This window comes from Corvus cornix, chromosome 2 (assembly GCF_000738735.6).
Source record: "Corvus cornix cornix isolate S_Up_H32 chromosome 2, ASM73873v5, whole genome shotgun sequence".
NCBI classification, from domain to species: domain Eukaryota; kingdom Metazoa; phylum Chordata; class Aves; order Passeriformes; family Corvidae; genus Corvus; species Corvus cornix.
The window spans coordinates 24,888,935-24,904,792 of NC_046333.1; the positions used below are offsets into that span (position 1 = coordinate 24,888,935).

Here is a 15,858-nt window from a genome sequence, read left to right on the forward strand (position 1 = left end):
CAAACCTTACTTTGGACAAGGGATCCCAACAAGCACCTTTCAAACTTAAGGCTAACTGCCACAAGATTTCCAAGAGGAGACAAGTACTACCCCACAAAAGATACAGATAAAACTTTTTATTTAAACCCTCACATCATTTCTACACCTGGGAATTGTACCACATGGGTCATAATGCCTCCTTTGGCCCAATAAAGAAATTATGACTATTTTTGGTCTTTATCTTTCCAGTTCAGCTCTCAGACCTTTGGTAGCACCCAACTATCTCCATTCATTCAAGGTAAAGAGATACTGATTTATAAATGAACCTGATTTTACATTTACTGAATCCCATTCCCCAAAATCTACAGGGCAAATATCTAACACCAAGTGCCTCAGATAAGCAGGTTCACTTATCTGTCATCTCTAGTTTTCTCTACCCACGTCATATTTAGGCTAAATGTGGCTCAGATAATCTGGTAATCCAGATAATCAGACAGAAGCCTCTATATTCTCAGTATCACCCCAGGAATATCTATGTGCATTGTTTCTCACTTCCTTCTTTACTGTATTTCACACCAAATAATTTTCTAATAGCTGTATGCTAAAACATTGAGACTTAGCATACTTTTCTTGTACTTAATGGCAGAAATTAAGCTTGACAAACCGTACAGTTTGTTCACCCCAGAAATAAGACTTCAGTTTAGACACCCTTGCTCAGCTAGGAGCAAGCAAATTCTTCAACCTTGCTGATTCCGACAGCAAGGCAAGATGAAGGCAGAGCAACTCTCTACTGCAGCTCTGCAGGACTAGGTCTGCTGGCAGGGTTACTCTCAGTTTTGGGACATGAATGGAAAAGGAAAACAGTGACTCTGCCCGCCACAATATTATGAAGGTTAAAGGATTGAAGGACTGCCTTCCAAGTACCAGTCAATCCCACCTGTAATCCAATTATCCAAAACACATAAAGGGCCTGGCTCCCACTTAACACTTAACCTCCACTTCTAAGACTGCAGAGTCCTGAAGGCTCAGAAGTCTTCTCCTAGCCTCCCTCTTACAGATCTCCTCTGCTCCATCCCCTTGTAACCCTCAGATGGACCTTTGCTCTCACCCCAACTCCCCTCAAACACTTTATCAAGCCCTCTCAGCCTAGACTCCAAGTCCAATTTCAACACTTTTCAGTGCGCCTGCCAGGAACCCCATCTTCTTCCTCTTCAAAACTACCATGTCCTCAGTTGGAAGCTCACTTCAGCCAGGCAACCCTCATGGCATACCTTTCCTAGACACAGTTTTTAATGACTGCTTATAGCCTGACATGAAACAGCCGTTCACAGACACCAGAATCCACCATGAACAGCTCACCAAGTACACTACAGGTGGTTCTTGGAAAAGGCAGACCACAGCTCCCACCTCAGCTGCACACCCACACCAGCTCAGAGACATTCAGAGGACAAAGATCTAGACAGACTAAGCAAATGGATTTGGCAATGCAGACAATTACCATCCTGTATTTCCATGACCTCTTTCCGTGTCTTAAAAGCACAGATGTTCTTATAATACATGGAAGGAAAAAGGAATTTTATTTACTAATTTAGGGTTGACATATGCAAATGAACACACTTCCCATTTGCAATACTTGGGAATATGGCAAATAAATAAAAAAATCTAGCAAAAAAACCTACTGCAAGTGAAAATATCACATGGGAGCAACACAGGACTTAGCACATGCAGGAGGGTTAATAATGTTAAAGTAGAAAATATTAAGCAGCAAACTGTAACAAATTGCTAACATCTGTTGATGAATTTAAGGAAGTAACATCATCATGTCACAACACAGTTGGGAGATCCCTTTGACTTCCACCCCAGATCAAGTCAAAGGCCCTGTACTATTTGGTAAAAACAATGAATAGGTTTTTTTGTTTGTTTTTTGAGAACATGAAAATGAAGAAAAACTCCCAATCTTTACCTACTAAATGGCTTACCCTGCTCACAACTTTAAGTACAATAACAACTGGGTTATACCTGTGATGAGATAAATTTGCCTTCTCCCCCTCTTCCTTGTTATATTACCATTTCACAGTCACAAAATAGTCAGTCTTTATAAATCCTACTATTGCCTTATGACTGCAGGCATCAGAATATCACTTGTACTTTAAGGATGAGGGGTATAAGTTTTGAACCCTACAAATTAAATTGGTGTATTATCTATTTGATATAAGAAGGAACCCAGGAATATTTCTGGACATTTGTTTGTTTCCTTCTACCCTAAAAGCAAATATGTTCTTCACAGCAACTTCAAGTAATTGGACCCACTATTAATTGCATTAAGTGTGCATACCAGCAGAGTCTTATTCTTCCTCAGCACCACTAGGAAAAATTTATTTAAAGATGATGACTGTTGGGGTTTAGGAATTCTCCTTTAGTTTCTTTCTCTTACGGAATTTTCCTCCATATGTGTTGCTAGGAGACAATAACGACCAGATACTTAAGAGACAAGTGGTCACATCTCAGGGGAGGTCCAGCAGGCTACTCTTGCTTTTTACCTGGAGGTTTCCCGTGGAGGGCAGAGATACCATAAGAATTGGGCTGGGGGAAGGGGCGGGGTGCAGCTCTGAGCTCTCCCTTGCTCTCTCGGCATTCAGACGGGAAGGAGGCTGCAGTTGCTGTGGCAAGAATTCACCACCAGTGCAGGGTTCTGTCTTCTGCTGCCTTCTGTGGTGAGAGGAGTTCTGCTCATGGGAGCAGCCATTGCACTGGAACCTTGTTAACACCCTACCTCACTTAAAGAGGGACTCTGTTGGAGTGTCCCAGGGGAAAACCCTGGGATCGCCAGCCCTCTCACCCTCCCAGGGAGCGTCTCTCTGGGAGCTGGGCTGTCGCTGCCCCGCCCCTGCCATTTTTTTTACCACTGCTCTGAGTTTTTGCTACACTGTAACTCACAGCCCCTGGCCTGCATGGAAGATCGGCGGTTTCAGCTACAGCTGCCGAGTGTCTGATACATCTCATATACCACTCCGGGAGTTTGCTCATCCCTGCTACAGCTTCTTTTGCTATCCAGAGAGGGCACCGGGATCGGGTGCCCCTGGGGCTTGTAAAGGAAGCCCCGTTTCCACCCCTTTTGCCGAGCCCGTCCCCCCTTGTCCACGTGGAGAGAGATGGCCAGACCCGTGCCCTGCGCCCCCTGCAGCCGCGGGGGAATCATCGCACCTGCCCTGCCCGGCCGGGAGCCACCAGCGCCCCTGCCGGCTGTGGCCGTGACTGCAGCAAAGGGGAAAGAGCTTAAAGAGTGGGAAGAGACTGTTTATTGGGTTTTCTGTTCTTGTTTGATGTTGTTACTTACCATTGTTGCTATTTGTTTGCCTTGTTATGCATACACATACTAGTAAAGAACTGTTATTCTTTTTCTCATATCTTTGCCTAAAAGCCCCTTACTTTCAAAATTATAACAATTCAGAGGGGAGGGGATGATATTTTCCATTCCAAGGGAGGCTCCTGCCTTTCAAACACCTGTCTTTCACACTGAGACAATGACCAAACCTGGTCAGAATGGGGGTAGGAGGAAGGTTTGTCTTTGGAAAGTTTTAGAAGTCAGAATTGTAAAAAGATGCAAATTACTGAGGTGGGCAGTGAGGACATAATGCTATCATTGTAAAGGAGGCAGCTATTTACTCAAAGTTCTTCCACTGTAACATCAAGCTTCTTTGGTGTTTGCCTCTGGTGCTGCCACTTTTGAAAGAAACTGCACACAAGACAACCCATTGCCTGCCATTCTGACATGGAAGTCAGAAAAAACACCTAGCCCAAGTCTTGCTTCTTCTCACACCAACTGGAACCCAGGTTATAGTTTAGAAATAATTTAAATAATCATCATTTCTGAAAAAATACCTGGAAATTCACAATAAAAATTTAAAATTTACATTTTCATTGTTGCAAAACCTCTAGAAGATTGTTACTCTGTACAATCAAGAAACATATAAAGTCTAATTTAGAAGCTAATTCGGTCCTTAAAAATATAGCACCTCAAACTCATTTTCTAAAGCTCTTCAAGTAGATGTCCCCATATTTGTTATTTAAAAATACTTCTGTGTTCCAAAGTGATGCAAACACACCTTCCCTGATGGCCATTTCTAGGTCTTACCCAGCCTTCCTTCAAAAGAAAAAAAATCCAGAAGCAAGCAGAAGAAAGCACTCCATCCCCCACTGTTCTGGATTATATACCCACTTGTGCTGAAGAATCAAGTGCCACAGAGCAAACAAGAATTACTGTAGTAGGATGTGTAATTATTACAAAGTGCAGCTTCACCATTACCATTTCTCCATCCCTAAAATATGGTTTCCAGACTTCTGCTCTTACCTCAGTGATGATCCTGACTCAATTCCTCTCAATGCAATCAAATCTCTAACACTAACAGAATGCCAAGAAAAACTCAGACTAAGGCCTTTAACCAGGCTGCTTGATAATACCAAAACTGGAATACAATTTTACTGCACGTTGTTGTTTTATGTACTGTGTTGAATTTAAATCCTGAGCACTTTACCAGACCCTTTGGAAGCTCACTGAGAGAGCATAAACTTCTTTTCCTCCATTACTTTCATAAAAAAGTTGTTCCTACAGAAAAATTTTAACAAAGCAGAAAAAAAACCTGGTTTAAGAATGAGAATAGCAAAGAGCATTTCATCTTGAAGTCACTGGTTCAAAAGCAGGTAGAGCAATAGTGAATAAAAGCTAGAAACCCATTAAAGTTTCCAACTTGCACAAGAATTCATTTCAATTCTGCAACTACTGATACACAAGAAAACAAAAAGCACAAAGACTGAAATTTCTAAACTATAACAGCATGCTTGTGACTTATGCTGCTAAAAATATTTTCCCATAATTCTATGGTGAAAATACTGTAATGTTAGTTCAGTGAAAAATGTGAATAACCTCTGATCTTGCTCCTTTACAACTGTTCATAAGGCAAATCACCAATGCTTTTCCAGTACCTAGCTGTAAAATTGGTAAATATGGATTAGGATGGTAAAATTTCACACAACAGAAATTTCTGTTCTCCCCATGCATTTTCCACAGGGATTTATTTAATACCCTGGGAAAATGCAGATACACACCAGAAGCACGGAATTAAGATTATATGGCTGCCTGTGAATATGTCTCAAAATGGGCTGCATTTACAGTATGAAATGACACACAGACGAAAGACAAAATACAGAGCATTTTATTTCTTCGCAAAACTGTTGTGGCATACAGAATATTAAACTATATTTGCACAACACCAATTGAAGATTTACTCCTACGGGTTTGAAGGAGCTGGGCACCAGCCAAGTTTTGAAGCGTAAGTAACACAGAGATGACATACTGCACATGAGCAATTCTCATAAATGGCGTGTTTAAAAAAGAGCAGTAAAAAGTCCATATAATACAATTTGGTTTCATTTCAATTTCCATCAATTTATTTTACTGGTAGTTTTGTGCATAACAAAGAGCACCAGAAACTTCCAAATCCACTTCATTGTTCAAAACCATAGGATCAGTCCATCCACACCAAGTGCGCCATACAGAGGCAGCACAGGATAGGCTATTTTATCTTCTACGTCCAAATCCAATTCCAGCACAGAAAAATCCAAACACAGTTCAAATCTCAATGAAGCTACACATTCCTACTTTTATTGTCCTTTTGCTGAGTAAGGAACTTGGGCAAACATTTGTTTCCCCTGTGAACACTACTCAAGCAACCCAGTTGCCACCTTGTGATCTACTGCATATGAAAAGCTGACAGGGCAGTTTTGGGAATAGCAGTTTTTGAAGCTCACCTACCCACCACTGGGGAAGAGCTGAATTTCACTGTTACTTCCTTTTTGCAGCCAAGAGTGTTATTCCATGCAGAAAAATACATTTAGTGTTTTGCAAAAGCCACATCTGCATACTCTGCTAACACAGTAGCTTTGCAATTGCATTTAATTCACATAGGAAGCAGAGCAGCATTTTTACTTTCTCTGTATTCCACAACATACAGATAGAACAGGCACTTCTGGTTAATATTAATAGCTCATTAAATGAAGTATCTAATTTTCACTCAAAATCAGAACATCCTAAAAGAATATAGTAATAATCCATTTTTTCCTGCAAGTCAATCCTCTAATGATGTTTATTATAATGATAGTTACTAGTCACTGCAAACTTGTTTTTCAAATTAATGTATGAAAAGATTCCATTTAAACTTCAATAAATAATTTACTATGCTCATCCTACTGACTCAAATTGATAAATTATTTGCATGATACATTTCTTCATCAATAAGGAGAACTTTGTACTTGGAATTTATGTAACTTTTCCTTCCATTCTCCCCAAAAGGCCAATTTAATTTAAAGCCCTGCAGAGGGAAGCAATCTCTCCTCAGACTGCCCAGATACATGAAACAGAATACACTTTTTGAGCATTTTTCTCCCATTTTACATTAAAAAAAAAAATAACCTAATGTACAGCTATTCAATAATAAGGAAAAGAGGCATGATTAAAAGAAGTACTTTGGAAAAGGTCAGGTAGGAGACAAAAAAAAAGCAACTCGGACTAAGGTACAGTAGCCAAATCTACTTTTCAATCATCCATTTTTCTTACAATGGTGATGCCCCTTCAAATGTTACTATCCACAGAAGAGCTTATCTCTTCCAGCCCTATGCTCCACACTCCATGTTAAGAGAACATTTTGATGGAAACACAGTATGACAAGGAGCCTTTTTCACCAGATGCTTTATTTACTTGAAATGATTTAATTGCTTTGACCTAATCCAGACCCAACCTACAAGACTAAAATTTGGAGTGCACTGAAAAGAGAAAGGAAATATCAAGGCTTTTTAGTTGCCTCTTTTTAAGGCTTACATTTTTCCTGTGTTCCTGCTCAGTTTTCAAAACCTTAAAGAACCAAAGCACTACTAATTTCAGTGGTGGAAGTGCATCAGAGAGGGATATTTCTAAACCACCAGAAATAGTTTGAGCACTGGATTAACCAGAATTTCTACAACACCATTCTGTCTACAAACTCATAGAATTTATTAATATAGTGTTTAAATAACTAAACAAGAAACTAAATGAACAAACCCTTTCACAGGGTAACAGTGATCAAAACAGAAAAAAAAAGTTAAGAAGGGCACATATAAAAATAGAAGTGCTAGAATGAAAATATGTGCAATAATGATGACTAACACATTGATGTCTCTAACAAAAAAGCAGGAATACAGATATCAATGCACCTTTTTTAAAAAAATACTATTCTAATACCTCTTTGCAGAACTTTAATATCTGCACCAACATGGCTTTCTTTTGTAGTTTAACAAGCAAACAATTGCAAACCAAAAAATTTCTGCTGTAGTGCAGCATCAAAAAAAAAAACCAACAAACCATCAGTGACATGCCTTACATAATCAAGGATTATTTCTTAGGACATAGCATTCATTTATAATTCCAGGGACATTTGTTCTTGAAAGGGTGCTTCCTGTAAAAAAGTCACATGCTGGATCAGCACAATCTGCTCATAACCCCTGCAGTAAATTAGAAAGGAGGAGAAAAATTTAAGCCTTTTATTCCTTGCTAATTAACTGGCAAAACATAACTACCTGTCTGACAGAAAACAGCTCAATTGAGAAAAGCAAGATTTTACAGAAACAGACACATTGCAAGGAGGAAGAATCATTTGAAAATAAATTCAGATTCAGGCTGTACATAATTTATGGAGGTTTTTTTTCCCTCCACAGTTGACAAACAGCCAAAAGTCAGATTATTTTGTTATCTACTTTTTAGATCTCATCAAATGTGACAGTCCAAACATTTAGCTTCAGGTGCTATAAAATAAAATTAAATAAGCCAATGAAACCACATTGTACTATGACTTTTCAGCCAAACCAACCTGCTCAGATCCAGCCTCAAATCTGGCTGCATATTTGATGATTGGACAAGTTTGGGATAAGTCATGCAAATACACTCCAGAAAAACAATTAAAAAACCCTAACAAAAACCCTTCAACAAACACTAAAACCAAATGTCTAAAGCCAAAGATACAAAAAGAAAATACTTGTGCTTCAAGACTGCAGTAAAATTACTTCACGAAACAATTAGGTTTTCTCCAAAGAATTAGAGGAGTATTAGATATACAGCTTCCTCATTATACCATGGCATAATATATAGCAGCCTGTCTACAGGAAAAGAAAAAGCTTGTAATATCCCAAATCATATATAAGAACATGATACTAAAATGTCAACTGTACTGTAGTTACCAGGAAAGATCTATTACATTTCTACAAGTGCTACAAGGTCTACGAATTTTACAAGTAACTACAGCTATCTCTGTATTGAAAGAAAGGTCTGCTTAACATCTGAACAAATTCACCATCTTTGCTAGTTGATACCTTTGCATTTTACACATTCTGACTTCAACAGCTGAGAAGTATTTTACACTGGGGCAGCTTTAGGAACTCAATTTCCTGTGTAGCCATCACTGGAACCAAACTTACACTTATGAGGTTTTAGATGACGTACATTCAAGACAGTCAATTTTTGCAGACTCCCACATTTGAGGCCTACTATTAAGCACTACCACCAAGTCTGTGCAAATAAGCATCCTGGCAATTGTTAAAGAGTCTGTTGTTCAAAACAAACCAAGCAGGTAGCAAAATAGCATTAGAATTTTATTTGCTAGAAGATGCTAAAGGAATGATAGTTAAGAGAGTTGCTGCATGAGACAGAATTAATGTATATTTGATTCTTTGCTAAGATAATAGCACAGAAGTGTAAAAACATCAGGGGGAAAAAAAAAATCCATATTTTGTTTAGACATCCAGTTCGGACAGGGGCATAGTTTACACAAAATCAGAAATTTTATTATTGCATACCTCCATAATACAAAACATATCTGTGATCGAAGTTGGATATGTGTCATGTGCCCTCTGGAATCATTAGTAACAATATGTTGTGGTGAGCCGTGGCTCTTGCCAGGGTGTCCCAGGCCCCGCTGGACAAAAGGTCCAGTGGTTTAATTCTCATGAGGTCCAGGTATCCTAAGATAGCTGCCCGCCACAACATAGACACCCTCAGGCTGTCTGGCAAGAAAGTTCATTGGCCAAGGCGGGAAAGATGTGACACCCTGCACGTTTGCAATGACCACGCTCTCCCCTTCCTTGGTTTCCACATCACTCTGTCATTGGCCCGTGCTCACCCTCTCCGCCTACCTCTCTCCCCATTGGTATGTATCCCCGCCTATGTAACTCCCCTTGTCTGTTCTGTTATTGGATGTTTTATGATTGCTCCACCCTGAGCAGTGGGGTAGAAAACCCCCTGCCAGAGATTTTTCTTTGCGCTTCTCGACCCTTCTTTTCCGGGCTCCAATAAACCCAGTTCCTGTCCCCCTGAGAAGAGTCCCTCATTGCTTCGTCTCTCCTTGCACCTTTTTCATCGGTGGCTAAAGCGAGCCTTGCTTGGACCTCGCTTAAACTCCCACTCTCGCTCGGCACCCGTCCTCTGCTGCTGTGGCAGGCAAGGCTATTGCCTGGTTCTCGGCCCACGAGCTGGCCAGCATCGCGGCAACAATATTCAATTTCATATGAAGAATTTAAATTTAATTAATTGCAAGAGTAATTGTATGTGTAAAAAATTTTAGTACTATGGTAAGATGTCTATGAAGACCATGCCATAAATACAGTATTTTTTAATGACTAAACACAGGCTGAAAGAATTAAGAGTCTGATTCTAGAACCACCACCATAAAATCCATCCCTGATTATTCAAACTATAGGCCACCCAAAAGAAATAATTACAGTTTTATGATCACAAGAGCTAGGAGTGAAGCCATCAGTTTGATCTTAGTTCTGACCATACTTAATATAAGCAAGCACTCAGAACATTTACACTTTGTGCTTTTACCATTTTGGTTTTATCTAAACAATCATTAGAAATAGTCTAATGAGTTTAATTCTATTAACTATTTACTGATCCAGATACTACAGACTAGACTTAATACTCAAAGACGACTAATGCAAAGCATTTTCACAGACATTAGAATGACAGTTGTTCTTTAGACCAAACGTCTTCATTCTTAATACATAAATTTCCTTTTCACTTCTCTCTGCATGTGAAATTAACATTAAAAACAGACATCAACTTTAACGTAAGTCTAGTTGAAATTTTAGGACTTTGAATTCTGTGAAAGATACGTGATGCCTATTTTTCCTTAAGGTAAAAAACAGTAAACCCCCACCAACCTGGCAACCTGATTAATTCTGCTGTAAATACTGATTTACTACCAGCTGAAATCTTGAAAGGCCATTAAAAGTGCCAGTTTTTCATTGCAATAGGCTTGAAGAAAAAAAAAAATCACCTCAGTAGGTAAGTATCTGTGTTCACTATCCTGTGAATGTCAAGCCTTGAGAGGATTACTATTCTACTAAGTACTGAGTCGTTGCCCAGTGATTGTTTATCTGCACTTCACACCACAAAGCACTATTCAGAATGAAAGCATTTCACACTGGGCAAAAAAAGTCTGGTCCCGGTAGCTGTTCCACAGAGCAATGTTAAAGGGCCAAAAAAACCCCTGCTTCTCACCAGTATTGTCGTTCAGTGCCACTGAAGACAATCACTCAATGGAAGAAAGAAAACAATTATCTCACAAGAAGCAAAGCCACCTTCCACTGCAAAAAGATTTTTTCAGAATCCACCACTACAGTCTCTGCAGTATCTACTGTCACAGAAATTGGGATTTCTGTCTGCTTAATCCTTAAACCCAGATCTCAAGCATGGAGATTTGTCCCTAGGTAAAAACCAGAAAATCTTCCTAATAGCAAGTCTATTAAAGTTTTATAAGTCTATGAGCTATTCTGACTTAGATACATAATGGGTGAAAACACTCAAGGTAATAACCTTCTCTGTGTCCTCTGTTCTTGCTGGTGGGCCACAACTGAAGTTGCTCAGACACCTCTATTTCTTCCTTCCTGTAGCTATCCTAGACCGCTCTGATGTCAATTGGGTCTTTCAGATCTTTTATGGTTCCTCCAGTGATGACAGGTTTGGAGTTAGTACATTACTGTTCAGGGACAAACTCTTGAACTCTCTCTAGCTCCCTTCCTCTCTTCACCCCCAGCCCCCTTTTCCCATCACCTACAGCAGTGTAGGCAGACCTCTCCAGAACAGGAGACGATTAGTGACAAAACATCATCTCAAGAACAGAGAGTCTATGGGACATGATTAAGTCTAGACTGTGAAGCTATTAAAATACCAAAGTAATTACTTGAATGTAGTATTACTGCTTATATAATTAGACTCACATTTTCATTTTATTGAAACAGAAGCACATATACTTGAATTTGTCTCTCAACATAATTCCTTTTACTATAATGGGGTGATTGTGGGGCTTTTTTAAATATAAAGAAGCTTCTAATAGCAATTCACAGCTTCTTTTTAATAATTTAAACGCAGATTAACAATCCTTGCTACATAATACTGGCCAAACTTCTAAAAACAACCAGTGAAGTAGTATTTTTCACTCCATATTGACAAAAAACTAGCACTGACCGCACTGACACAGATTCGAGTGTGAAACATTTTAAGAAGGGTTACCTCAGATTCATCTGTTGATTCCTCATTAGACCTGGTTTCCTGAAAAGGACACAACAAACAAAGGAGTAAATAACTAAGTACATACACAACTGAGCAGTATTTCCCTTTAAAAAGTACTTTTAAACCCTTATTAAGAAATGAAAGACAAAGCAGAAGCACCTCAGACTCATGACAATCTTCGCCATTCATACCCGATTTGTGCTTGCACTTGCATTTGAGTGCCACACTGATACTCAGGAGCAGCAGGGACACTGTTGTCAGTTACCCTAAAAGAGAGTGACTGGATCATCTGAGAATCTGTCCCTGTGATAGCTTCCCCTCTTCCAGAAGGAGTAGCAAATTTTCCAAAGAAACTGCCCAGATCTTGACTTCCATGGCAGAACAGCATTCTCCAGTTATCCACAAACCAGCTTTACTATTCAACTATTTAGCTGTTAATAGGCTTATTTTAAACTTATATAATTTCAAACCATTTTCCATAGAAATCCAGCATTCAATGACTTTCTCCTCCTCATCCCATGTTAACACAAGATGTGGCTTTCTCCTGCCTTTCAAACAACTGTACCTTTAAAACATCTCTCTCTGGCAAGATAATGATTCTTTCTACCCTACAAAAAAAATTTTGTAAGTCAACTCCTGCTCATCTCTCGTCTGTCCACTGAGAAAATCTGCTGATGCAATGCCTCCTCAAAGAAGTCAGCAAAACGAAGATTTACTTAACGTATTTATCTTTATCAATAGCAATAAAGGATTACAACTAATACACTGGCAGTGAATGTAAGCATTTTAACAATAAAATATGATATAAACAAAGAACAAGCAAGAGAGAAGCCAGAATTTCAAATCTTATGGAGTATTTGAAGAGTAAGATAAATAGGTACAGAATTCCACCAGAGAAGACAAAAAAAAAAAAAATTACACCCTTACCAACAGCTTAGAGAAAAATGGAAAAGGAAAAAAAATTAATGCACTGACAACCAGTGTAATTTTTTCTCACATTTATTTATTTTCCATGCTTTTATAAAATGCACTTATTGTGACCTGTTCACCAAAAGCAAAGGCTTCCTTTTCATTAGTGGAGGCTCACATTGATGCCCATAATGACCATCACAGCAGATGGGAGAGAAGCAAAGCAGCACTTCTACCTGCTACTGGAAGCTTAGTGCAAGGTGTTACCACAATTACTGTCATGTGTTTCTTCCATTTTACTCACTACAGATAGGCCCACCTCTAAAACACACATCCCATAGAAGGGTTATCATTGTAGTCTGTACTTGTGACATGAGTTGGGAAACTGCAAGTAGAAAGTACATGGGAATCAAGGGAAGATGGAGTAAAATCCTGGCATCCTTTGAAGTTTAGGTTTGACTTTGCAAGCACAACTGTTTGTCTGTCAGTCTCCCAGTCTCTAATCACAAGCTGCTGTAACTTTTCAGGAAATTACAGTTTGTTACATAGAATCTTTGTGCATCTTAAACTCTACTTAACAACAACCAAGTAAGAACAGAACTAAAACATTGTGGTGTAATATTGCCAGTTGATTGGATGAGCTAGAACAACACACAAAGTCCAATGCAAAGTATCATCAAATTCCTAATAAAAACCTTATTTTCTCTCCTGAATACCAAAAGCTACCTACTCAACTCCTTACTAAATCAAAATTAATAGCACTACCGTTATGATATTTTGATATAATTCACATAGTTTGGAAAAAAAGCTCTCCCAAACAAAGGAATTAAAGCAAGTGACATTTCCACTGGTATACATGAGACTTTCTAGTGCAGCTACACCACCTACATCTGCCCCTCATGGTCCAATATCTTTGGCTGTCTAGAACAGGAAGTTACTTTCAGGATGAGCTCACTATCTAACACTATGCAGACAGACAGACACACGTGCAGGGTGGAGTTAACAGCTCACTTACTGAGACAGCAGCCAGTCCTCACACCCACCTGAGCCACTTAACTGAGCTCCATGTGCAAAGGCATCCCTACTGACATACAAAATTAAGGCATGCCAGAAGTTGATTCCAATAATCAGGCCATGTGAACTAAGAAAATATCAATCTATTTTTATTTACGACATCTACCCTGGCCCTGTATTCACAAGGCACCGCAACCCCAGATACTAAATTTCACAAATGGTATACAAACACAAATGCTTCATGGCCTTTATGTTTTACTGCAGAAAATAACATGCAAAAATTCAGAGGGAGCCTTGGCTTAGGAAACCAATACAGAAACTGTATTTGTTCCCTGACAAGAACTTAGCTGAAGGTGCTCAGAATTGATAGTTACCTAATAACTCACTTTGCTAGCAGCTTACTATGAAAAGCTTTTTGCCTGAGTTTTCCCACTTGCTTAGGCAAACTGGAACAGTAAACTGTAGTTATGATTGCCCTGGGTTTTGTTAGGTTCCTTTCACTTCCCTCCAAATGCATGAACTGAGAGGATTATCCTCCACATCCACTTTTTAGGAGCCTTGTAACTGTGGAAAGGAAATCCCTAAAGAGGGATTTGTAGACAAGCAGAATCCAAAATCGTGTAGGAATAGCAGTCACTGCTGGGTCTCAGACTTTAGGGGAAAATCAGCAGTATACTTCAGCCAGCTGACAAATGCTGTTGCTTAAGTAGCCAAAGAATGCAGGAAGGGAACACAGATGAGGAAACCATAGAAATGTGAAGTAATCTCTCACCATTATAATCTTTCACTTAACAGATCCAACATAACTTCTCAAAAAATTCTTAAGCAGGCTTTCCAGTTTGGTGGGTATGGGGTTTTCCCTTCCTTTGCTTTTACAAACATCAAATGTAATATAGTACATGTTTAGGCCCATAACTTAAACCTGACAGAAGGTGAAAGCCACAAAACTTGAGTTTTAAAGAAACACATGCACAACACACAGATCTCTTTCAGTAGAGGTGTGCATGCTGCCCACAGGAAACAGACTGAAATGAGTAAGGTAACTCTCCTATCATAGTCCAAAGAGAGCAAAACACAGGCTGTCAGAGTTTGTTTTATCCTTCCAAAGGCTGCCACAGTTACAAACTCACCAATCCTGGGAAAAAAAGCCTCCCCCAAGGAAGCCAAGCCCTCCCAACAAACCTCTGTCAGCAGGGAAGGCGGAAACCAGATGCCAATCTCTAACTTTTGCCAGTTACCTTGAAGTAATTCTAAGACTCTCCCACTTCTAGGCATGCAAGACAGAGAAAGATCGCATAGCTCAGCTGTCTGTCCAAATGCTGGCTCAGCAAAGAAACACTTAGAAAGTACCTGAAAGGGCCAGGAAGTGCATTTTTGCTTTATTTTTTTTTTCTTGGGAAGGAGCAACCTAGGGACGGGGAGCTATAGGAGAACATCCGATTTAGGGAACAACAGCAAGAAACTCCTCAAGTTTTGTCTCAGAAAAAAATCCCCTTGTTGAGGTGAACTTGGTCATGTCTCCTATGTCCCTCCGTAGAGAGAACCTCCAGCTCTTTAATCCTGGCTTCACAGAAGTGCCATATGCACTTCTAAACCCACCCTCCCGGCCAGACCCAGGTTCCCCTGCCTCCATCTTCCCTCCTCCGCCCCGGCGCAGCGAGACTGTCCCGAAGGCTGTCCCGAGGCTGTCGCCGCCGGCCCCGCACCCCGCAGGGCTGGCTGCCGGTCTCGTCCCCCTGGCATAGGCACTGTCCCTCCGCCCCTCCACTCCCATGTGCCCCCAGCCCGGCCCCACGCTTCGGCCGTCCCGCTCTAAGCCCCGCTGCTCGGCGCTGCGGCCACAGTGCACTGACACTCTCTACCTTCTCCTCGGCTTCCGCCATGGCGCGGACAGGCAGCTGTCATGTGAGAGGCAGGAAGCCGGCGAGGCACTCTGGGAAATGTAGTTTCGGAGGGAAAGGATTTCGCCGCCCCCCCCTTTTTTTTTTTCCCGTTCTCAGCCCGGCTGAGGTATGGTGACGATGCCGTACAAAACGGAGGGCAGACGCAAGTTGCCTCTCCACCCTCCTTAGCTGCGAGATGCTTTTTAAAGCTGAAATCCATGATTCTTTCAGGGAGATCAGCATGATCTCCCAGCTCCATGGTACGCCCAGCTGTGATAAGGCTGAAGGTAGCCACTGCAGTGCTTGGTGAGCTCCCCCTAATTAGCGAGGGTTCGGGTGTAGCTGAAGCCCAGAGCCACTGGCAGCCTGCCTGCTGCCCCTGTTGTGCACAGCACTGCCAGTGCTCCCGGATCAGGCCTTTTTACTGTCATCCATCCGAGCAGCACCTGGTCGAGCACAGCTCCAGTTTCCATTAGA

The 15,858-nt window shown here is 40.5% G+C and overlaps 1 protein-coding gene across 3 annotated transcripts in view; it reads right to left on the reverse strand.

The window, feature by feature from the left end:
- Positions 1-15,425, reverse strand: part of VPS41 (VPS41 subunit of HOPS complex) — a 113,560-nt gene extending 98,135 nt beyond the window's left edge. For 2 of the 3 annotated variants that reach the window (XM_019285710.3, XM_010398619.3), the window contains exons 1-2: positions 15,352-15,393; positions 11,576-11,614 (exon numbers count right to left, since the gene is read on the reverse strand). In XM_019285710.3, the coding sequence (XP_019141255.1) occupies positions 11,576-11,614; positions 15,352-15,381 (69 nt within the window). In that variant the 5' untranslated portion in view covers positions 15,382-15,393. Of the gene's footprint in view, positions 1-11,575; positions 11,615-15,351 lie in introns of all 3 variants that reach the window. The other variant, XM_019285711.2, reaches the window with a different exon arrangement.
- Between the last annotated feature and the right edge of the window lie 433 nt (positions 15,426-15,858).